This window comes from Myxocyprinus asiaticus, chromosome 16 (assembly GCF_019703515.2).
Source record: "Myxocyprinus asiaticus isolate MX2 ecotype Aquarium Trade chromosome 16, UBuf_Myxa_2, whole genome shotgun sequence".
NCBI classification, from domain to species: domain Eukaryota; kingdom Metazoa; phylum Chordata; class Actinopteri; order Cypriniformes; family Catostomidae; genus Myxocyprinus; species Myxocyprinus asiaticus.
Window position 1 is genome coordinate 42,944,809 of NC_059359.1, and position 24,901 is coordinate 42,969,709.

The 24,901-nt window shown below is 37.9% G+C and overlaps 1 protein-coding gene across 3 annotated transcripts in view; it reads right to left on the reverse strand.

The window, feature by feature from the left end:
* Nucleotides 1-2,480: 2,480 nt before the first annotated feature.
* Nucleotides 2,481-24,901, reverse strand: part of LOC127454386 (WD repeat-containing protein 26-like) — a 34,308-nt gene continuing 11,887 nt past the window's right edge. For 2 of the 3 annotated variants that reach the window (XM_051721564.1, XM_051721566.1), the window contains exons 5-15: nt 22,840-22,937; nt 18,248-18,404; nt 17,385-17,523; nt 17,032-17,172; nt 16,346-16,465; nt 13,461-13,606; nt 13,266-13,344; nt 10,441-10,570; nt 8,772-8,966; nt 8,073-8,149; nt 2,481-5,916 (exon numbers count right to left, since the gene is read on the reverse strand). In XM_051721564.1, the coding sequence (XP_051577524.1) occupies nt 8,127-8,149; nt 8,772-8,966; nt 10,441-10,570; nt 13,266-13,344; nt 13,461-13,606; nt 16,346-16,465; nt 17,032-17,172; nt 17,385-17,523; nt 18,248-18,404; nt 22,840-22,937 (1,228 nt within the window). In that variant the 3' untranslated portion in view covers nt 2,481-5,916; nt 8,073-8,126. The remainder of the gene's footprint in view (nt 5,917-8,072; nt 8,150-8,771; nt 8,967-10,440; nt 10,571-13,265; nt 13,345-13,460; nt 13,607-16,345; nt 16,466-17,031; nt 17,173-17,384; nt 17,524-18,247; nt 18,405-22,839; nt 22,938-24,901) is intronic. The other variant, XM_051721565.1, reaches the window with a different exon arrangement.

Here is a 24,901-nt window from a genome sequence, read left to right on the forward strand (position 1 = left end):
TTTAAGAATCGTGTTTGATAGCCGGATTCCTGGTGAACTACTCTAATCAAACAAACGTCGTCACTGACCAACTACACTACCCATGATGCCGAAGAGACAGATCCACCAATCAGAGAACCGCGTCCAACAAAGCCCACCAAACAAGTCCTGAGGGACCGCTTCCACGTCATTCCACTGTGAATGACACAATAGTGTCGGTCTCCCTACACACACAAACTATATTTATAGTTTTATATATCGAAATCAATAGTTTTATACAGTATATTTCCATTGTTTTAATTCTATTATGTCATTCGCAATGCTTCGTAGGATTGTAGTTCGTATACCTTCATGAAAGATGCCAAGTACACGGTCTTGCACCTTTGTCGGATTTCCAAATACTTTTTTTATTCAAATCAGTAATGTTGTGATTCACCTCAGAGCTGGTTGGTTTGGTTCATGACTTTTATGAAAGATTTTCTAAAAAGCCTATGGGGAAAAAAAAAAAATGAATGTGAAAAATACTTAAAAGGAGGGCGGGCACTGTTGCACTCTATTGCTGATGCTCTGCAGTGCTACTTCAGCCACTTTATTACTCGAGCTCACAGCCGATTGGTCTGTGCTGTCCGCCCGTCATTTAGAATATTCACTTCAACGCTTTCAGTGTGGACAGTCTCAAGCCATCACATCAACGGACGCTTCCGGTGTTGACGGGCGAATTCCAATCGAAAGTGATCATTCCTATGCCCTTACTCACTATGGAGGACAGAGCTCTTGAAGTGGACACTTTGAAGGGAGCACGGCACAGTTTGAATATACCCTTCGCTAAAATCTTGTGGAAGGGCCCTTTCCGTTTGGAATGACTTTTCGAATGGTGTCCCCTTCCCGAAGTGCCCTTCAAGGGCGCATAAATGCCATTTGGAAAACACCCAGGGTACCCGTTTTTGCAACAAAATAGGAAAAAATATCTGATTATGAAACCATAATGAGTTACAGATTACAAATAACGAAATGTGTATTTCCGAGCCACCGAACGCACCGCGTTTGACAGCGATGATTGTACATTTCATATGCTGTCTATCATCAAAGACTTTGAAAGGGAGCATCTTGTTTAACACCGTTTCAGTACAGCTCTTCAGGTTGTAATCCAAAAGCCCAGAAGAGAATTCGCCATGGGTTCCCTCAGGATTTTTCTATGGGTCTGTGGTAAACATTACTTGACGATACATGGAAGTTTTGTTCTACAACGTAAATTACGCAGTCATACCTCAAACATGAACTTTGAAGCTATATTAAATTGCATACTTATTTTAAATACACACTTCTGGGTTCGCTCTATTATTGGTCGTTTGTTGCGAACACCCACTCATCTGAGAGCTCAACCAATCATCGTATAGAGAAGACAAACATTGTAGATTCTATGCAAATAGCGCTTATGAAACTTCAATAGACTCACAGAGAAGCATGGGCCGAGTTCGAAATGGCATGTTACCATACTACTCTTACTACTGCCATATGGCAGAAATAGTAAGAGTAGTATGGGTAGAATGCCATTCCGAATCTCAGCCATGGTTTCCTAGTGGGACCCACGGCCAATGAAAATCAATCTTTTGTGCCTTGATTGGAATGGTACAGGTATCTGCCATAGACTCCCATTAATGCACAGGTTCAGTGGCTCTCTATGGGCCTTGTGTTCATTGTTTTCTATGGACATATACATGTAGACAATAGGCAGATTGCGTTACTTCAACGAACACTTTTAATCGCTAAAATATTAAAATCGAGCAAAAGAGCTCATCAGTAACTGCCTACTCCCATGTAGCATTGCAAATGATGTAACGGAGTTGTCCTAATATTTTTTCATATACGTATATTACTGTACATCTGAATATTCTGTAATAAACTTATAGTGACTGTTTATAACAATACATTTTAAGTTGACAGTTTTATATTGTTTCACAATGCTTCATGGGATGAAAAGTTCAATCCTTTATCAAATAATTTCTTGTGACTTTTTCAGATTTTCAGATACTTTTTTGGTTTCAAATGAAGTTTTTAATGTGATTAATCTAAGAGCTGTATGCTTTGCTTCATGGCTTAAAGTCTTGTTTTACATTTTTTAAATGTGCTCTATTCCTAAGGGATCAAATAGGAATTGACTAAGATCCTACTGGAGTTCCGGCAGTCATGGAAAATTTGGAAATATAAGGGAATCCATGATTGAAGTCATGAATAATTCTAGTTTGGTTCAATTCTTAAATATTTCATCAGCTAATTGCTCTTTGTGAGTGCAGTCTCTGTTAAATGATTAAAAAAAATAAAGAAAATCAGCAAATCACATGACTGGAAAAGCCATGGAAATTAATTGATCAAAGGTGTGAGAACACTGGATTTTCAGTTTATCTAATAAAATCGTATTCAATTGTTTGTGGATTCTTTTTTGATACCTTTACGATTTCTCCCAAATGATTCGTTTCTAATGAAAATGACCACTTACTGGATAGTTTAAAACCCTGAATGCTTTATTGAAAGTATGTATACATAACACCTCTCCTACATAACATTACTTAATAGTACAATGACTTAGAATAATAACACACTGAAATGCAAAACAGATGTGTCAGAACTTGACTGCAATAAACTTAAAGCCCAGAACTTCACCCAGGCCGCTACTGTTACCCCGCTGGCTCATAGCACAAGTCAAACTAAGACCTCAAATGAAACACAAATATTCAGAAGAAAAGGTTAGGTTGCATAAACCAGAATGTACAACACCACAATTCTGTGATATCTTTGTTGTTGAATCGCATGTGTGTGACGGCGTTTTCCGCATGCACCTGTTTTTTGTTTGTTTGTGCGCGTCACTCCTCGGAAACAAAACAGGTTTGGCTGGTTGGGGTATGAATAACCTGTACAGAGAAGTTTACCTGATGCAGGTGAGAAACAGTTAACATTTGTAAGGGAGGATACATGGCAAAAGATACACACACCTATGTATATATATATCTATATATCTATAGATTCTTCATATATAAATGAACACAATTACAGAAGAAATCATAGTAGGCAAAGTTTCTTTAGCTCTGAATACTTAAATCATTATAGGGTACACCTGTGTGTACTAATGCGTGATATGGTACGAAAGTATAAGAAATTAAGAATAGAAAAAAGCAGTTCAGAGGCTACTTGCCAAGACATCCGTTATAATACAAGGGAAAAAAGCAATAACTCAAACCAAAATAAAAGTGAATAAAACTGAAAATCATAAGTGGATTCATATACATTTGAAAAGGATAAAAAAAAATACAAAAATGAGAAGACCGAAAGGGGACAATATGGAATGAGAGGGGACAAATATAAATGGAAACCAGACCAAACATGTACACAAGAATAATATTTGGGGGTCCATTCAATGTGCTGGCATACTTAACATGACAACACATTTAGATTCTTATTTCGCCAGTGTACCTCAGGCCACATCCACACTAATCCGTTTTCGTTTGAAAACTTTTTTTCAGTTTCCTAACGTCATCGTTTTCCAAACTATGCGGGAACGGAGAAATCTCTTTGAAACACTGTTTTCGGTGAAGGAAAACGCCATTCTAGTGTTGATGAGAGGCACAAACGTACTGTAATCAATGCCTTTTCAAAATATTTTTGTTTGAAAACGCATCGATGTCGAAACACCGTTTTTCGGTGGAGGAAAAAGCAGTTTTTGTGTGAATGAGAGGCGTAAACGAAATCAACGTGTTTTCAACTGAAAAACGCGCAGATTTTGCTTTATTCACGCATTGAGGTTTATGTGGGAATGGAAAACGTTTTTTAAATACTCTGTTTTTGGTGGAGGAAAGCGCCGTTCTAGTGTGGATGAGAGGTGGTAACTTAGCAAAATCAATGAGTTTTCAAACAGAAATGTATTAGGCATATTTTCATTTGAAAACCCATTGATTTCCCCATGTCTGCATGTTTACGTTTATGTGGGAATGGAGAACGTTTTCAAAATGCTCTGTTTTTTGGTGGAGGGAAACCCTGTTTTTGTGTGAATGAGAGGCATAAACGTAGCAAAATCAATATGTTTTCAAATAAAAACGTATTAGGCGTATTTTTGTTTGAAAACGCATCAATTTCGCTTTGTTTGCATGTTTACGTTTACTTTTTAGAAATGCTGTTTTTGGTGGAGAAAAGCGTCATTCTATTGTGTATGTGAGGTGCAAACGCAGCAAAAATTAATGCGTTTTCAAACTAAAAAGTATTAGGCAAATTTTCATTTGAAAACTCACTGATTTTGCTTCATTTACACTTTGAGGTTTATGTGGGAATGGAAAATGTTTTTTAAATGCTCTGTTTTTGGTGGAGGAAAGTGCCGTTCTAGTGTGGATGAGAGGTGGTAACTTAGCAAAATCAATGAGTTTTCAAACAGAAATGTATTAGGCATATTTTCGTTTAAAACGCACCTATTTGGCTAAGTTTATGCGGGAATGGAGAACGTTTTAGAAACGCTGTTTTCGGTGGAGAATAGCGCTATTCTATTGTGCATGAGGGGCGGAAACGTATTAGGCGAGGTGTAAATCTAGTGAAATTTCGCTACACTTACGTCTCTCATCCACACTAGAATACCGTTTTCCTTCACCAAAAATGGAGTGTTTGGAACACGTTCTGCATTCCCACATACACTGAAAAACAATCATGTTAGGAAACTGAAAACTGAGTTTTCAAGTGACAATAGATTAGTGTAGATGTGGCCTTAGACCGAGTCTGTAAATTCACTTCAAAAATGACCTCAACCATTATACAAACAACTATTAGCCACTTACAAAGACAAAGTATGCACACTGAAGGCCAATATTTACATGACATTAGTTTGTTGCTAGCAGGACGTATAGCATGCTGCAAGTCTAAGCAAGCCTCACGGCCTCAAATATGGCATTTTTATCTGTTGTGGGTTAGTTTTTAACCCTGTTAACAAAACATAACCATGTCCTGTTACGTATCTTTCCTGGTCAATCTGTGTCGGCTCATCTCAAGTATTTGAATAAAAAATTATGAATAATCCATCAACACTAGCAAACCTTTGCCCTTTCAAAATGACCACATTATAGAATAAAAGAATAAAGGACTGTAATCATGAACAGAGCGATAACATTGTGATTTGGGGTCTTGATTGGAATTCTCAAAACAAAGGAAGATTAAGCTGTTAAAAAATGCCTGTAAATTCAGTCATTTAAAATTGGAGGAAAACAAAATTGTTTTATATATATATATATCTGCTGGTGAAGACTTTCAAGCATATGTTGTCAAAGAGGTGGTTAAAAGGGCACAAGAGTTCATGCTGACAAATAAAAATATGGTTTGTTCTCTATAGAACACCTCCGGTAATGTGAGTGGTCTTTTAGACCAATCCACCGTTCCGCCCTATTTTACGACCGGTTTCGGTGTTCACACATGCCAGAAAAACAACTTTGTGTGTGTGATTATTGTAAAAAACAAAAAGCAAGCCTGAGGCCTTGATTCATTCACACTAATAAATTAAAGCCGTAATAAATAAAGTTTTGAATGACGTTTGTTTTTGTATGTGTGCGTGTGGGTTCAGGAGTCAGTCGTCCACTCTGGATGCAGTGTAGAAAAGAGGAGGAGCTTAAACCATGGTGGGCATGTCCTCTGTGAGGGGTGTGGCATGACCATTTAGTGCCACATGGGTTTGAAGTCAAATGGCGAAGGGCAACGGCTTCATTCAAGTGAATTGACGTCTTTGGTGGCAAACGCTGCCACTCCATTGCTGGTTGGGGATGTGAAAGCGCCAGAAAAGAACATCTGTCTGCCGCTGTTTACGTCAGGATTTTATTCTTCATTCACAAAGTCTATAGTGTGTCTCACTGTAAATTTTCCAAAGTGGACATCTGCTCCAGAGTCAACATCAACTGTCCATGCTGTAGCATTCTACATGAAAAGAGAAGCAGAGACAATTTCACACAAGATTCCCTCCGCTCACTACGCTGTGTCCTAATCAGGCGCGATTCGACAAGTTTCCAGAAACAAGCAATTTGTCTGTTCAAACCGATGTAAAACTACTGCATGACGCCACACAATCTCAGCCAATCAGAAGATATTTGATGTTTAATTCACACTAATAAGGAACAGGAGCAACCCATTGTAACGTGGTCCTGTTAGTCGTCGCAGCTGGTTAGGACAACAATTCAGATTTACGAGGAAGAGATGTTTAATCACTAGTCGATTTAATGTGTAATGCCAAGCCAGCAGTACACTGCGACAAAACTACATCATTCCTGTTATTATCAACACAACAGTCTACAACGGCAGGAATTTGAAGTGTAGACAGCTTTGTTGATTATAAATGCGAGTGATCTAGTGTTGTCACAATGTGCAACTCACAGTGTAGAGTGGTTGTTACTAGTAGGGATGTCATTAATTCCCTTTAAATACAATAGTTTCTATTTAAATATAGTAATAATAATTTAAATATAGAGTACATGGTTGTTTTCTTTACAATGTTAAAAGTAAAATGAAACAAGTTCAGTGTTTATGTCTTTGGTCATTGAACTTATTACAAGGGTCCAATGTATGTTTGTTCAAACACACCTTTGCGTGGCAGCTCCGTACAGTTTTTGCAGGGCTGCACACCGCATGGCACTTACCTGTATCCATGTTTTGTTTTGTCTATTTTTCTCAATAACCAGAATTATATATTTTTTTCTTTTTATATTTTATTATCAGAGCTGTTGAAATTAAATGTTTAACGCGTAAATTTTTCTTAATCTCGATTAACGCATGTACATTTTCACATTAGATTCGGACATTTTATTCTGCTCCCTATGAGTGCTGAACACTGGTTGGAATAAATCTTTGCGCTGCGTCCAGCGTCATTACACTGATGAACACACCACAAACATACACAAAACAAACCCAGATGGGTCATGTGATAAGCCGAATTCACACAACCGGCTAGAGTGAAGCATCAAGATTTCCCTGGCAGCGTGTTCCAGACAATTCGGATGAAGTATCATCACGTGGACCATGCCAGCGCTCAAAGCAAAACAAGACGTTCTCTGCATCCACTTTTCATGTGCAGTTCAAAGCAGCGGGAATCATGTAAATGCAGCTTCACGATTGCTGTAGCAAAGTGGATAGCCACTGTTCAAATGTTAAGGGCGAGGGTTTAAAAGAGATTTAATGTCCACAGCAATGAAAATGCAAATTACAGAGACTAGATATTTCAATTAGTTAACCTCCCGCTTAGACTTTGGGAAACGTTTAGTGTTACTTCAATTGGTGCGATTTTAGTGCATTTCTATCTTTATACTGTGGAATACTATGTTAATAAAACATTATTGTTACATATTGTTTTCTTTTCTTCTCTAAGAAGGAACTAAATGCATTTTGACAGGAATAGTAGTATATATAGTATAAGTATATATAGAATCAAATTTCAGCACTTTCAAAATCTGCAATTAATTATGAAAAATCATGAGATTAATCGTGATTTAATATTTTATTGACTGATAAAACTATTTATTATATTAATATCCTTAATTTAAAATTCAGATTATCGAGAAGCGTGATGCATTGGTGAATCGTTTTCCCCCCAGCCCTTGTATAGTTGAATATTATTTCAGAAAATTTGGAATAGACTCTGATTCGGATTCTTGGTTTAGGAATCGAAGGAATCAATTCCAGACTCATTTACGCAACTTTTACGAGAAAAAGGGATAACAATAATAAATAGTGCAATTTAAAACATTATTTTCACAATATATGATTGATAGTATGAATGACAAAAGGTCTTTACACTTTCTATTCATAATATACTGTATGTCTTTTCTAATAAATGTGTCTATATGCACATCTCAAAATGCAACACTTGGAATGGACTTTAGGGAAAGTTGATGCGCCTGTATTCTGAAGAACCATCGCAAATGTTGCACACTTTAATCTGATGATTTTATTTAAAAATCCAGGTTCTTGTACAGCTCTGGTTTATTTCATACAATGGAAAAAATGTCAAGTGCTAGACTGAATAAAAAAGTGTTAGACTCTCGCTTTATGTGTGCAGTCCATTTATATAAACTTTAACCTACCGTTTTATTGATGTAAACTTGGGAGTTAACTCATGGTTACTTGATCCTCCTCTGTCATCTCCTGGTTGTGGACAGCCCTAAGGTGTTATAACATTGGGGAAGTTGTTATTGTATACCAATTTTTTGTCACAAATTTGGCATTTTACTTGTTTTTTTGGTTAATCCAAAGTTAAATGCCAGCAGACTATGGATATCGGTTTGGAAAGGGCTTGTGCGATTGCTTCATACGTATGAACAATGGGATTGAATTTACTAATGGCTGACGGACTACAAGAGTCGTGCTGATCAGTCAAGAAATTATGACGGTTTACCTGTAGTCTCTTTAAAATCTGTATTTTAAAGTAGTGTTGTTGAGGCTTCTCTGGAATATGTAGAAGTTTGGTTATTAAGGAAACAAACACAGCCCGAACATGTCACACCACTCAACGGAGTCGATCCCCAGCTTTGGAGTCGAATATCGGTTACAAATGCCTCAGAACTGAAGAAACGATTCTTTTTGGAATCGATTCCCAGCTCTAGTATCCGTGTCAACTACTGAAATTTTGATTTTGTGACAAACCCTACTCGCTATTCGTACCAGACACAGACTCATTTTAAACTTTGCATCCTCTATTATGAAAAGAATTTAAGTAATAAACTCGTAACACTGCAGTTACATTAAAATAGACAGCAATTTCATTCCAAAGAGAAAGGTCATACCATTTAGCCCCTCTGTCTCCTGAGAGTCCAGAAAGGGGGCGGGACCCCAGACCCGTACAGTGCCATCATCTGAGGCGCTGGCCATCAATCCCGGCAGCACTGGGTTCCAGCTTACGCAGTTCACTGTGCGCGTGTGACCCGTCAGCTCAGCGATGGGCAGCTCGCTACGCTTGTGCCAGATGTAAACTTTGTGGTCTACAGACAACAAACAGGTAAATAAAACCCATCAACTCTCCATCCGATATTAGGGTGATTCATCAGTTAGGTGTACTTTAGACTAGTGATTCCCAAAAAGGTTCCAGGGGGTACGCAAAAAGAACAGATTTTTGCTATGTTAAACCTAACTAAATGTATGCCTTAAACAAATTAGAATAAGGATTAGGGATGGGTAAAAATATCGATTTTCCAATTAAATCGCAACCTTCATTAGAATAATCCCAATATCTATTGTTTACTCTATGTAAAGTGAGGCACCAAGATCTTTTCACTGCATGTAAAGTTTGGCTTGACTCATACAGTGTAATGTGTGTCCAAAGATGAGATCCATGCAATCCATTTGTCATTAAAAATGTCCCTTTTAATATCCTTTCTGTTCTTTACAGTTTGTTATTTAAAAACAACAAAAAAGAAACATTAATTCTAATTAAAGACACTGTGCATGTTCTCTCATTTATGTGCTCTCATTGGATAAACTGCCAGTCGTCTTAAAGAGACAGTACCATTTTAACTCTTGTTCTACATATCAATGTAACTACTTGTAAATAGTACAAATTATGCACGTAAACAATAAACATGTAATAAAACATAAAAATTAGATCTAACATATGCCATTCCAAGACATATTGATGGAATATATGGAATTTGTACATTTTTCAAAAGCTAAAATGTGACCAAAATGATGAAATTATGAAAAACTAATGATCAAATAAAATTAGTAAAAATTTATATTTTGTTCTGTACCAAGTTAGAAGGTCCGCTGTATAGTTTACAGCATTAGCTGAAAGAGTTTTTTTTTTTTTTTATATATATGCAAGCAAAATTGACATTATGAGCCCTATTGGGTATTGATAAAGGGATGTCAACAGATCAAACCAATACTAATTGATCAACAACAATCAATATTAATGATAATGTTAAATGATATCTAATGTTTGGTACACATCTTTGGTTTTGGTCGATGAAGGGGTACTTCAGTCTTACTGATGGTGCTGTGGGAGTACTTCTGGCAAAAAATGGTTGGGAAACACTGCTTTAGACAACAGAATGTTCTTCAAACTACATTTGATCCATTTTAAAACTAGGGAAGTCCCGTTACAATTTTTTGGAGAACGAATACGAATACCGATACATCTTTTTCAGTACTCGCCAATACCAATACCTGTTTTTGTTTGATTTTTTCTGAATTCCATATTTAACCGTTTATTTTAATTTTATCATCAAAATGGTGTCTAAATAAAGGAGTCCAAAACAGAAAAATTCTGGCACATTTCAGCACTCTTTAAAGTGAGAAAAGTAATTAAAGTGACACAAAAAAGTTTAAAGCTAATATAATCTATCCTTTAAACCTAGAATGATTGCTTTTTAAAAGTGTTTCTTCTTTAAAATCATTCTAGGGGACAAAGAAGTTCCTCTAATTGAAAGTATAATCGCATGTTCTACACGTTCTTACCTTCACTGCCACTAGCAATAAAGTCTTCGTTATAGCCACCGAAGCAGGAGTGGATGGTGTAGAAGCCCTGAGTCACACCCTGGTACTTTCTGACTAAAACCCGGTCCTGTAGGTCCCACAGATGAACTCCCTAGACACATCCAGAGAGGATCATGTGGTGCCACCCAAATGCAATAATTATACTGTGACATATTGCTTCAAATATTTAAGAAAGAAGTCAAACATTCATACCATTTTTGACCAAAATCTTGTATCATGGTATGAGCAATTTTCTATTACGTAAGCTAAATATCATGATACGTTTTTTTTTTTTTTAGCTGGAAATTCAACAAAGAAAGGGTTTAAATATTAAACAGCCACGTGGTAATGCCAGTTACTGGATAATTTAGTTAATGAAAAGTTATTCATCTCGTTTGATTATTTACTTTTCAATTTGGAATTTGATGGGCACAAACCAAACACTGAGATTAAGATTATTCAAACAGATGAATGGTAAGTGTGGATCAGTGCAAGAGCTTCATGAGTTAACAACAAGCCTCAAACCACAGAAAAGCTGTGTCTCGTTTCGAAGGTTGCGTGCTCCAGAGGTCGCATTTATTGGCCGCATACATTGAATGTCTCATTTAAAAAAAGCAAAGAGGACACTCCAAATGCAGCCTTCAAATGCAACCTTCTTTCACAGGAATTCGGAGGATGCAGGAGGTGTATCCTTCGTTGGCACTCACAACTCACAATTATTTGCGTCAACGTAAATTACGTAGATATATATATATATTTTAATATACACTGATGAGCCAAAACATTATGGTCACGTGCCTAATATGCTGTTGGTCCTCCACGTGCCGCCAAAACAGCGCCGACCCGCCGAAGCATGGACTCTACAAGACCCCTGAAGGTGTCCTGTGGTATCTGGCACCAAGACATTAGCATCAGATCCTTCAAGTCCTGTAAGTTGCGAGGTGGAGCCACCGGGGATCGGACTTGTTGGTCCAGCACATCCCACAGGTGCTCAATCAGATTGAGATCTGTGGAAACTGGAGGCCAGGGCAACATCTTGAACTCTTCATCATGTTCCTCAAACCATTCCCGGACATTGTGTGCAGTGTGGCAGGGTGCATTATCCTGCTGATAGAGGCCACTGCCATCAGGGAATACCATTGCCATGAAGGGGTGTACCTGGTCTGCAACAATGTTTATGTAGTTGGCACGTGTCAAATTGACTTCCACATGAATGGCCGGACCAGGGTTTCACAGCAGAACATTGCCAAGAGCATCACACTCCCTCCACCGGCTTGTCATCTTCTCACAGTGCATCCTGGTGCCATCACTTCCCCAGGTAAACCGCCACACGTACACGGCAGTCCACGTGATGTAAAAGAAAACGGGACTCATCGGACCAGGTGACCTTCTTCCACTTCTCCAAGGTCCAGTTCTGATGCTTGCGTGCCCACTTTCGATGATGGACAGGGGTCATCATTGGCACTCTGACCGGTCTGTGGCTATGCAGCCCCATACACAGCAGGGTGCGATGCACTGTGTGTTGTGACATTCCTCCCGTAATTATCATGAACATTTTCAGTGACTTGTGCCACAGTAGACCTTCTGTCGGTTCGGACCAGACGGGATAGCCTTCATTGACCTCGCCCATCGATGAGCCTTGGGTGCCCAACACCCTGTCGGTAGGTACTCACCACTGCTGACCGGAAGCACCCCACAAGTCTTGCTGTTTCAGAAATGCTCTGACCCAGTCGTCTGGCCACAACAATTTGGCCCCTGTCAAAGTCGCATAGGTCTTTACTACAGCCCATTTCTCCTGCATTTAACACGTTGACTACAAGAACTGATTGTTTGCTTACCATCTAATCTACCCAGACCTTGACATGTGGCCTTGTTAGAAGATGATCAACGTTAATCGCTTCATCTGTGAGTGGTCATACTGTTTTGGCTCACCGGTGTATAATGTAAAATAAATGATTATAAAGTAAATATAAAATTACAGCTGCAAAATCCACTTTCTTTTCTCTCTGCATCCTCATGAAGTTTACCTCAGTGATTCCCTTCGCACTTGTCATAGCAACCATGATACCTTCTGTTTCCGTTTGTCCTACGCAGGCCATCTCATTTAAACAAAACTAATTCTAAGTGGAGGATGCTCCTACTTAGCAACAGCCATTGAAATACAATGTTAAAAAATTGTTGCTTTTTTTTTTTTGCGTTGCAAAAATAATTTGTTACTATTTTTGTTGTTTTCCAGTAAAGATATATACTGTGTGTGTGTGTGTGTATGTATATATATATATATATATATTATTAGAATTTTTGTGGGTGGTTGCCAGGATGTTGCTATGTAGTTGTTAAGGTGTTCGGCGTGTTTTAGAGTACTGGCCCAAGTCAAAAGAGCCAACCCTCATGTCAAGTCTCCATGATGTTTCTGATAGATATGGCATAGGTCCCTCCTTCAGTGTGTCTATGGGATTTTTTTGCTGTGTTATCATCTGCCAGGTGAAACTTGTATGTCAAATATCTTAAAATAACTAATATATGCACACCTGTAACCGCACATTAGAATTATTATTATTTACGTGGCAAGTTGTGACGTTTCTCAGCAACGATAAACAACTAAACTCCAGTTCGCCAAGTATCAAGCAAACATCTGTTAATATCAAGCTCCTCCTTGGTCTTGACTTGTTTGGGACAGGTCCCGCTATGTAAGCAGTTTTAACACTGATATATTTATATATCTACAGAGATACAAATGTGTATTGACACATTTCTACTGTCACATGGCATAAACATCACACTGTCAAGCCCCGAATGATACTCACCTGAGTTGCGACATTCAACAGAGCTAATCTTCCATTCTTTGACACGGTGAAGGACATTATGGGGTGGTCCTCTTGAACACTGTAAAACATGAACACCAAACAAACACCAACATGTCCTCATAACTCATACAAACACTTGCAGAGTAGCCAGTCCGGTCAAACAGGATGTGAAAGTGATAGAAACAGTCAACATACATGTTCCTGTCAGTCAGATCTTCAAAGTTATATCCACGGATCCGCTGGTGTGTATCAGAGGCGAGGACTGTTCTGCCGTCACTCAAACACCACATGCACTGCACACGCACACCCTCCCACGAGTCCAGAAGATTTCCATCCAGATCCTGATAAACAACACATTCATTATGAATCGTCACTGATGAATTAGTGCATTAGACAGTCATTAGAACAAAATTAACCAGACACCTGCTAACAGCAAGTGGGTGTTTTTTCAACTATAAGCACTTTTGGCCCTGTGGACTTACAGAATATAAACTCCCTTCAAACACACTTTTGGTTTTTTTTTTCAGTAAAAAGATCAAAAGATCACACAGCTATGTGTCATATATCTTTTGAAAGGTCTTGATGAGTAGAATACAACGGGCAAATTTGTTTCACTCAGAGACCAAATTCAGTGAGTATTAGCGTGTGAAATCCACATGTATAATAAACAGAGAAACAGGATTTATCACATTTTGGTTTATAACTTCATGAAAAATAAATATGATGTAGAAAATGGCATAACAACTTACAGCAGATGGCTCTGAATCAAACAAGCCCCCACTCAACGTAACACAATGTCTAAATCCTGAAATATTCCTCAAAGTGTGGCAGGACAGCTATGGTGCCTATAATCGCAAATGGTATCTCTAGCGACGGTTTCTCTGGGATCGATTCACTGAAACATGATATTTCGTGTCATAGATGTGTAAGATCATCATCATTGGATGTCTAGAGAGTGTTAAGGTGTTCGACTTGAACTGCATCTCGATTTACCGATCGGCAAGATTTGCTGGTTGCAGTCGGGGGAGGAGTTGAAAACAGAGAAGTCAAGCAAGACACTTTGCGCTTCCCGTCATGTGCTGAACCTACATCAGTTACGGAAGACCACGCGATGTTTGCATACAAAGTGGAATTCAGACAGACAGAAGCTTGAATTTTATACATAATAACCAGAAACATTATTCATTTGAAAAGGTTATGTGCTTCTTGATACAGTGCCTGATGTGTGTACAAGAAGAAAGTCCAGTAAAAGCCTGTATTATTTTAATACCAATAAAAGATGCAGTATTTTTAATAATTTTGAATGTTTTTTATGAATAAACATGATATTAATATAACAAACATAATATAACATGATATAAACATGCACTGTTATAAAAACCCAGATTTGTGAGAGTTTTCGCAGAACTGGAGGTGTCAGAATAAACACCTTGGTAATGGCATACTACCATACTACTCTTATTTCTACTAAAGACTGACATAGCTGTAGTAGTAAGAGTGGTATGTGAAACATGCAATTGCGGATGTAGCCCATGAAACACGTGTAACCGTTGTTGCGTTGTGAGTCTGGCCAATCGTGAATAAGCTGAGTCGTCATTCAAAGCAGTCGTCACTGCAGCAGCTGAGCCAGACGGCTACTCTCGCGGTACTTTGACAGCATATGGTACAGTGACGCACCGATGGACCCGGATAAAATTGCTTCTGCTTCATGTCCAGCGTCGATTAATCTGCGCAGCATTGCATGAAGTCGAACACACCTTTATATTCCATATTTGGAAAGTGTCATAGGACCCACGTGGTCACGAAACCAGAGCCAGAGCGCACATACACAGACTGTGCACAAGAGGACGCACAACACATATTTTTTGGAGTGATGGAGTAAGAGGCCCATGAGAGTTGAATCTTATTGTAAGGCACTTAGTTCAAATAAGTTTAGGAATTTTTTTCGATGTTTTTGAGATTTTTGCATTCATAGTTTTCAGTGCACTGCAGATCTATACCAGGCGGTGTGTGAAAAAAGCTCGGAGGATCATCAGAGACTCCAGCCACGGGCTGTTCTCACTGCTACCATCAGGCAGGCGGTATCGCAGCATCAGGACCCGCACCAGCTGACTTCATGATAGCTTCTTCCCCCAAACAATCAGACTTTTGAACTCTTGATCGATCACGATACATATATTAGCACCACACTTTATTAGCCTCAGACTGGACCCACAGGGGGGGGGGTAAGTGTATTTTTATTGTATACAGTCTTCTTATTTTGTGTACACTGTATATTGTATATTGTGTAAGAAGATGTGTAAACTGTGTTGTGTAAATCAGATGTTTATTGTAATTGTCATACTGCTTTGTTGCTTGGAACCGCACCCAAGACTTTCACCCACTGTTGCACTTGTGTATATGGTTGAGTGACAATAAAGGGATTTGATTTGATTTGAGTTATTCTGTTTTAATTTTCAATAAAACACCTGAATTCTTGCTTGGGAAGATTTTTGGACACATTAATGAAGATGTTTTCAAATGCTATAATTTTGGATTACTTTATATCAAGAATTTCTTTTGTGTGTGTTGATGGTACAGTTTAACTTTGGATTTTGAATGAAAAATCAAAAGGATATACAATAAAAAGACATATTTTTCACACTCTTCTTAGCTCATATTGACCAAGGGTGCCAATGTTTTTGGCCACAACTGTATATTAGGGTAAATATAAGGGTAAATAGGGTAAATTTTGATTTCCATGCTGACTTTAAGCCAGTTTCACTTAATTTATGCAGATAAAAAACAAATCATTGTCAAAGATGATTGTGTGTAAGACCATGCTGCATTACAGTAACGAGAAAAGAGTTGTTGTTTTTTTTTTTTTCACAACAATACAGTTATGAGAATTTGGAAGAAACGAGAACTTTATTGTAGTTAAAATAACGTCACAATGCAAAAAAATCTAAATGTTCCTAAAAAATACGTTTGATTTGTTATTTTGTTCTTTAGATGTTGGGGTGAAATATGACCTGGAAATGTCTTTGTGAGGTTCATCCTATTATAGCTAAGAGCAGTGTAACTTTGTAGTGGTCACTTACACACTGGTAGAACTGGCCTCTCTGCCCTCCGGTAACGAAACGCTTGCCGTCTGGGTTCCAGGCCACACTGGTCAGGCTGTCCTCATGAGACTGGCTCATTTTAGTTCTCAGCTCCCCTGTCTGGATGACCACAGTGGATATTTAAAGGGTCAAAGAACATAAAAACAAATTTCTTTAATTTTAACAGATATGTGTATGAGTGTGACATAATGAAAAACAATATCTGCATGTTATTTTAAATTTTAAGAAAAAACAGTCAATTTAAGGATGTTTTTGGTCTGTTTTCATCTTTCAGGTTTGAAATCAGCATTGAGTCGTTGTCACAGTATGTGCATGATAACGTCAGCAGTGTCTCAATTCTAACCAGATGCAATGCGATTCGATTCCAACAGGATCATTTGTGTACACTCAGTTATTCTTTTGTCTTGTGGAATATATGTTAATATCTGTTATGTCAAACAGCTTCATCTGGGCAGTACTAAATAAAAAACAAAATGCTACTTTTATGAGCCTCCTTATTTTTGTAAATGATAAACATCTTGTAGATTCTGCAAGGGGGATGCAAACTTAAACACTCAACTGTGTTTCTGCATTTTGTAACTGTGGTGAGAATGAACACGAGCTGAAACAGGAGGTTTCATGACACTTTAAAAGGGAGGCGAGGTTGAGGGTCAGCGGTGTCTCACCTGAACGTTCCAGAGCCAGAGCTCAGAGCAGTCGTCTGGGCCGCAGGCTATCAGATACATGTCATCAGGGCTCCAGGCCAGATAGGAAACCCCATAGGCATGACCCTCCAGGGTCTTCAACTGCTTGAGCTGGTGAGTCTCCTGTCAAATCATTCAACTCTTTCATTATTACCATAAAGAGATGGTTCACTCAAAACTACCCCTCATGTAATTCCAAACCTTTATGACTTTCTACTGTGGAACAGCCCCACTTCTCATTCATAGGGGTCATAGGGGTTTGGAACAGCATTTTTCTTTTTGGGTGAACTATTCATTTAATGCTGTATCATTATTTGGTAATGCTGGTCACTCACAGGGTCAACCTGCCATATAATGACTGTTGTGTCTTTGGATCCAGAGGCCAGTTTGGTGCCGTCATTGGAGAATTTACAGAACCAGACTTCATTGCAGTGCTCTGTCAAGATCTGTTGGGTGTAGCAGGGGAACTGTTTCCTGCAGATAACAGTGAAAGCATCTTAGCTTTAACAAGCACTTTCCCAGACATAATGCATTAAAAATTGTTACACGTTGAGGCTGGAATTGGCCAACACCAGATCATTCCAACAAGTATAGAGGCCCCAAAAAGTATATGGACACTTTTTAAGTCACTCGCAATATGAAGTTCATTTATTTTTATTTTTTTTGCTTTAGTTCTTTTAATGTCTATTCGACCCTGTCTGCTGCCTTTGACGTCACAGCCAGTGGGATGACATTTTCCTGAGGCTCCCGAGTCTTTAGTCAAGTGGCTTTTACACCTCAGGTGGTTGGCTCAAAAAGAATGTGTGCCTAGAAAAAGATGGCAGCATTCAGGTCGCATTCTTCAGGTACTGCATACAGCAGCTGAGCAATTGCCACTGAAATAAATGGGAGTGCTAATGGTTAGCTCTCTCCGGGTATTACAGACCTTGGTGTTCATGTGTGTTAAGTAGCGAGGCGGCTAGAGTTTGGAACGGAGCTCACGTCTCTGGTCTCGCCTACATAAGTTGCATGAGTACGGACAATAAATCTGAGAATACACTTCCGGCACAGGTTGGATTCTCAAACAAAGAGAGCAATGTTTGGATAGCATCACCTAGTCACAGTGTTACTTTTTGCTGAAATCAACTTATAAATGGCTTACTTACAGTTGATAGGGGAAAGCATATTGACAAACAATGATACACTTCAGCCCATGTACCTGCTGCACACATGGTCTATAAGCAGCGACACGGAGTCCAGCCCACTGTCCAGTTTGGTGTTGTGGTACAGACAGCGATCTCTCTGCAGCTCCACAGCTTGACGCAACAGAGTCTGAAGACGGTGGGGCGGCAGCATCACAGACGGGGGCAGATATGCTGTAGTGATATATGAGAGAGAAACAGACAAAGAGAGAGAGAGAGAGAGAGAGAGATGGAGAGCAGAGAGTTTGTGGAGGGTTAGACTCCGTTTCATCTAAATTCAGCCAAAACAGGACATAAACTGAAATTCACATCTTGGACTTTAGACTACGCAGGTCCTTCATGTTGTTTAGGTTACCCCCAGAATTCAATTCATCTCCCGAATTGGCTGAACAGAAATAGAACTGAACCGAACCCTAGCTGAAAAAAGAATTACATGAAACTGTAAAAAAGAAGCAAATAAAGAAGGGGTGAAGAGGAAAAGAAGTGTAGAGAATTCATGAAAAGGCGAATAATAATAATAATAATAATAATAATAATAGTATAGCACACAGTGAAACACACAAACACACACAATAACATATCCAGTAGCTGGATCATTCCTGTTATGCAGTAAATATTCATGTCCCTATCATAAACAGTGGGGTCCAAAACACTGTCTTTTGTAATCTTTTTGCAACGTAAATGATCATTTCTGATTTCTACGTTCATTATCTACCGAAGTAGCTGGCATTTAGAATGAAGTTTAGGGCCATCACATACAGTCTAGTCACACAAGTATTTTGATGCATCCGAAGCTCAAATCAGATCCGACCGAGACAACATTTAAATTCTGGGATTCAAAAGCTAATTTAAACCAGGAAATAAACAAAGTTTAAGCTATTAAAACTTTTTAAAACAAAGTAAAGTTCTTATGAAGAAATACAGGCACCAAAGTTTCTACACTCGTAGGTCACTAATCAAAATGTTAATGTGTGACAGTGAGCCAGTTTACATGCACAACAATACGCTGATAACACCTAGAAATCAGACAAAGCAAGAAAACTGTGTTTACATGAGATTTGAAATAATCGAGTTATTCTCTGCTATAGAGACATGCGCACAACACTTGCATACATTGGATAAACCGGTAAGAATGCCGCTAAAGGTGTTTACATACAGCACGAAATTGGGGTAATAGGCAAAAATCTACCCGTGTTGATCAGTTTATGACTGTACACAATAAAGGAAAACTATTTAATGTGTTTACATTACCACACACGTTGTCAGCTTTTTAAGCATAATCAGCATAAGAATGTGCATGTACAGTGGCAAGAAAAAGTATGTGAACCCTTTGGAATTGCCTGCATTTATGTATACATTTGTCTTAAACCTGGTTTGGGCTTTACAATCTGAACACAATCTGTTTTAACTATTAACACACAAATGAATGTATTGTTCTTGTACACAGGGACTAAAAACGGTTCAAGGAACGAAAACCCGAAAACGCTGGTAACCTATTATAACCAGTTCATTTTTTTCCAATAATTTTTTCATGAAACTAAAGGCCAAATGTTTTATCACAGTACATTTTTGGAACTACACCACTTCATGTTTCCCAAAAAAAAAAAAGAAACCTGTGCTTTGATCCTGAAGGAAACTGCTGCATCACACATTTCTTTGCCTAACTGCCCGTTGTGAATGCCGCATTCTGTGAATAAAGAGCTTTTTATCAACTATGTATAATTACTACATAGGAAAACATTAATAGAGGTAAAAAGTACATTTCTCAGTTGTTTCCATGTCTTCACTGAATTATTGTTAGATGCACTAATACAGAATTGATGCTGCCAGGTTTTGAAGCAAATCTGTAAACAAAATTATACTTTACTGTTAATTAACTGCTTGTTATGATTTCTATGCCGATAAATCCACCACACACAAACAAAATTATTGCTTATTTTCACTTATTTTGGTGAGGCAAGTGGCTTATTTTGGGTTTGTTTTTCCAGACCATGTTTCTGGTTTCTCTTGCGAGATCTGGCAACACCGCAAATGGTATTTCACACACCCCTTTGCGCAAAGTACTGACATTTTAAAAGAACGTTATTAACTGTTCTTTTATTTTGTTCGAACCGGTAACCGTTTGGAGGCGGCGGCTGCGGAACTTCTGAATCGGAATGAAAAAATAATGTTTTTGCTCAGAAAGTACTGAAATGAAAAACATTTCATGTTTAGTCCTTCATTGAACATATTGTATACAACATTCAAACATTCACAGTGTAGGTTGGCAAAATTATGTGAACCCCTAGGCTAATGATGTCAACAAGAGCTAATTAGAGTCAGGAGTTGGCAAACCTGGCATCCAATTAATGAAACGAGATTGGAGGTGTGGGTTGGAGCTACTTTGACCTATAAAAAGCACTTAAACATTTTGAGTTGGCTATTAACAAGAAGCATCTGCTGACGTGGACCATGCCTCGCAAAAAAAAAAAAAAAGAAAAAAAAGAAAGAAAGAAAAAGTGAGATCTCAGAAGTCCTACAATCAAGAATTGTTGCTTTTAAAGTCATCTTGAAGAGCTTAGATATTCATCTGTCCACAGTTAAAATAACTGTCTATAAATGGAGACAATTTAGTACTGTGGTTACTCTCCCTAGAAGTGGCCATCCAGCCAAAATGACTCAAAGTGCACACCACAGAATGCTCAATGAGGTAAAAAATAACCCTAGTGTGACAGCTAAAGTCCTAAAGGAATCACTGGAACTGGTTAACATCTCTGTTCATGAGTCTACTATATGGAAAACATTAAACAGGCAAAGTGTCCATGGCAGGACACTACGAATGAAGCTCCTGCTTTCCAACAAAAACATTGCTGCGTGCCTGAAGTTTGCCAAAGATCAACTTGACACTCCACAGTGCTACTGGGAAAATGTTTTGTGGTCTGACGAAACTAAGACTGAATTGTTTGGGAAGAACATGCAGCACTACGTATGGCGTAAAAAGGGCACCACATACCAACATGAAAACATCATGATTTGAGGCTGCTTTGCTGCTTCAGGGCCTGGACCGCTTGCCATCATCAATGAAAAAATGAATTCCCAAGTTTAACAAGATATCCTACAGGATAATGTCAGGGTGGCTGTGCGCCAGCTGAAGCTCAGTAGAAGTTGGGTGATGCAGCAGGACAATGACTCTAAACATCGAAGTAAATCAACTACAGAATGGCTTCAAAACAAGAAAATTCACCTTTTAGAGTGGCCCAGTCAGAGCCCAGATCTTAACCCAATAGAGATGCTGTAGAATGATCTCAAGTGAACCATTCACACCAGACATCCTAAGAACATGGCTGAGCTGAAGCAGTTCTGTAAGGACGAATGATCCAAAATTCCTTCTGAACGCTGTGCAGGTCCAATCCGCAGCTACCGGAAACACTTGGTTGAGGTTATTGCTGCCAAAGCAGGATTGGCCAGTTATTAAATCCAAGGGTACACTTACTTTTTCCACAGCACTGTGAATGTTTAAAGGGATGTGTTCAATAAAGACATGAAAGATTATCATTGTTTGTGTGTTGTTAGCATTCCCTGTTTGTGCATGATGCACTGGGGCATGGCAAAAATGTGCTTAAGCACATTGTGTTTGTCTGTACTTGTGACCAGGGTTGGGAGGGTTACTTTTAAAATGTATTCCACTACAGATTACAAAATACATGCTGTAAAATGTCATTTATAATGTTTTCCATTAGATTTCTCAAGGTCAGTAACGTAATCTAAATAATTTGGATTACTTCTTCAGATTAAAGTATTATCTTGCATGAAAAAAATAGAACTGTTTAGAGAGAAAAAAAAAAAAAAAAAAATCAACAGAGAGCTGGCAAAAACTTCCCACAAATTCAGCTTGGATGCATAGCCAAGTTATCTCCCTGGTTATTGGTGTTTACCGTATTCAAAGACCCAGACGCTCCACTTTGCTGTTTCCACCACATCACTTTCATGTTACTTCCCTTGTGACTTATTCTCAAAATATCACAACTTTAATCTCATAATGCTACAACTTTATTCCCGTAATTTTGATTCTCAAAATGTTCAATTTTTTATTTTTAATAAAAAAAATTTTTATTTTTTTAAATGTGGCACTAAAATGCTGTTCTACAATTAAGTGAACACCATTAAAATAATTTAATAATTGCTTTGAGCTAATGATGCCATTTTTGCCATGCCCCAGTGCATCATGCACAAACAGGGAATGCTTTTAACAGGGAATAGTGGCAATTTATTAAGAAATATTCAAGGTGTTTCTTAATTCTTTTCTCCAATCAAAAACATGCTTTCTAGGGATATATTGTGTGTCTAACAGTCAATCCCTCACTGAGCAATGGCTAACTTTAACTAATTTATGCCCATTCAGTTCATGTTCTTGCCACAGTTTAAATAATCAAGTAATAATTAATAAAGTGCCTTAGCTTGACCAGAGTACATTTCTGAAAGTCTGGTATACCATTTTTTAAAAAACACTCATTTAAGTTCCAACACAAGTACATTCATTTGTTAAAAGTTACAGAGCTGAAAAGGTACTGCATAACAGGAATGACTCAGCTGTCTGTGTTTGTTCATGCAGGTACATAGTGTAACTCACTCTGCAGCTTGTCGAGGAGTTTGGAACGAGAGACTGTCCCTTTCCCCTCCCACTCTGCCTTAGCACGCAGATCATCAGAGTGACTGCACATCAGGTACCTAAACAGCAGATCAACTGCAGATTCACCATTGAGAAAAACTAGATGTACATTTCCTAAAGGAAATACCAAGCAGACAAAAAGTTGCATGACAGTATGCAAATCATTTTAAAGAGGTCATGTCATACATTTTTATGATTGAATTGTTTTTCCCTGAGGTTAACTTATAATGTTAGTATTTAGTATTTAAAACACACAAATATTCTTTTTATTATTATTTTACAAAGTTGACATTTTTGAGTGACATTTTGAGTAAATATAGTGCTAAATGTAGGTAATAGCAATTTTATGTATATGTAATTTAGTATATTAAATTGTGTGATATATCAGCCACTGTGCTCTCTGGATATCGTCCATAAAAAACTGATATCGGTCGACCACTAATTATTATGCATTCAAAAAATATTTGCCTCCTTTGACAGCCATTCAAAAGTAGAAATGTATTATGACAAAATAACAGTTTTGGCAAGCAACATATCAATCTCAAGTATTTCATAATATTAGAGTAAATTAGGGCCCTATGAAATCCATTGTATTTTTTTTCAAATTACCATTGCATTATTTTTATCAAATAAAGAGCTTTTATACAGATCCTCACAGCACAATCCAAAACACAACATTGGAGATATTTTTTATGTCAAAGACAGTGCTGAACAGCAGAGCATCACAGTATTAATGAAAACCTTGTTGAAAACTTTTATTCTGTACAACAGCACTTTTGCTTGTGAGATACTTCTTAAATATAATGTCATTTTTAATGATATATTATTACTATTATTATTACTATTTATTATAATTAATGCAGTGAATATTTATTATTTTTATTATTATTTATTATTTATTTACATTTTACTAAACAGTAGATACATATTTTTTTCTAGTGAAATTGAGCTTTTAATTTTGGCAGAAAACCGAACAAAGCACTTTCAAGTTTGTATATTTTTAACAACAGCTTTACACTAGGGATGTCCCGATACCGATACTGGTATCAGAATCGGGTCCGATACCACGCTCAAGTGCTGGTACTCTTACTCGTAAAAATGCTCCGATACCAAAACCGATACCATCTGAGGTATGAATGTCATTCTGTAAACATTCAGCGCACAAATTAAAATCCCGTCATGTCCAAGTGAGATTATTTAACCACAAAAGCTGCGATTTAAACAGCGTTTTAAATGTGAGTGTTGTGAATGTGTGCAGCCGGTGTTGTGCTGACATAAAGACAAACTGATCATACCTTTAGAGATCCTTGACTCATGCACGGAAAACACTATTACGAGCATAGCATGTTCTGTTTGTAGCAGATGACAGCAGGCAGAGCGCTAATTCACTTAGCACGAGTCAGATACAGACTATATATTTATTTATTAAAATAGCAGCCTTTTGTGGTTTAATAATTACTATGATTCACGTAGCGACCGGCTTTTCCGGACTGGGAATCTGCCGTCTTTACGTCAGAGCTCCTTGGTCAAAACAACACAGAAACACTTCAAAATAAAAGCTCCGCCCAAATAAAAGATCAATTTAAATGAAAAAAGTATGACAGAAATAGATCACTACTGTACAGTTATGTAATATTCACTGTTATACTACTAATAATAAATCAATAGCAACTGTGTTATATTTAAGCAATATCTCACATCTGTGATGATCTGTGCTGTGCTTTGTACACAGCAACACTGAATATTCACAACAGATGAGGAAATTGTTTTAGCGGTGAGTATAAAGTACAACATATTAAAAGAGGCTGCTTGGAAAGTAGTTTTGCAGATTTCAGACTCGCTTCACAACTGCCCTACGCCTCCTGCACCAAAAGAATTTCGCTGTGGAAAGGCTAATGTGACTGAGCCTTAAGCCAGCTTAAGGGGCCACATAAGACAGCAGAGCAACTGCCATTGAGATGAATGCCAATGCTAAAGGATAGATTTGTCATGATATGACCCCTTTAAAATGAACATGTCATTT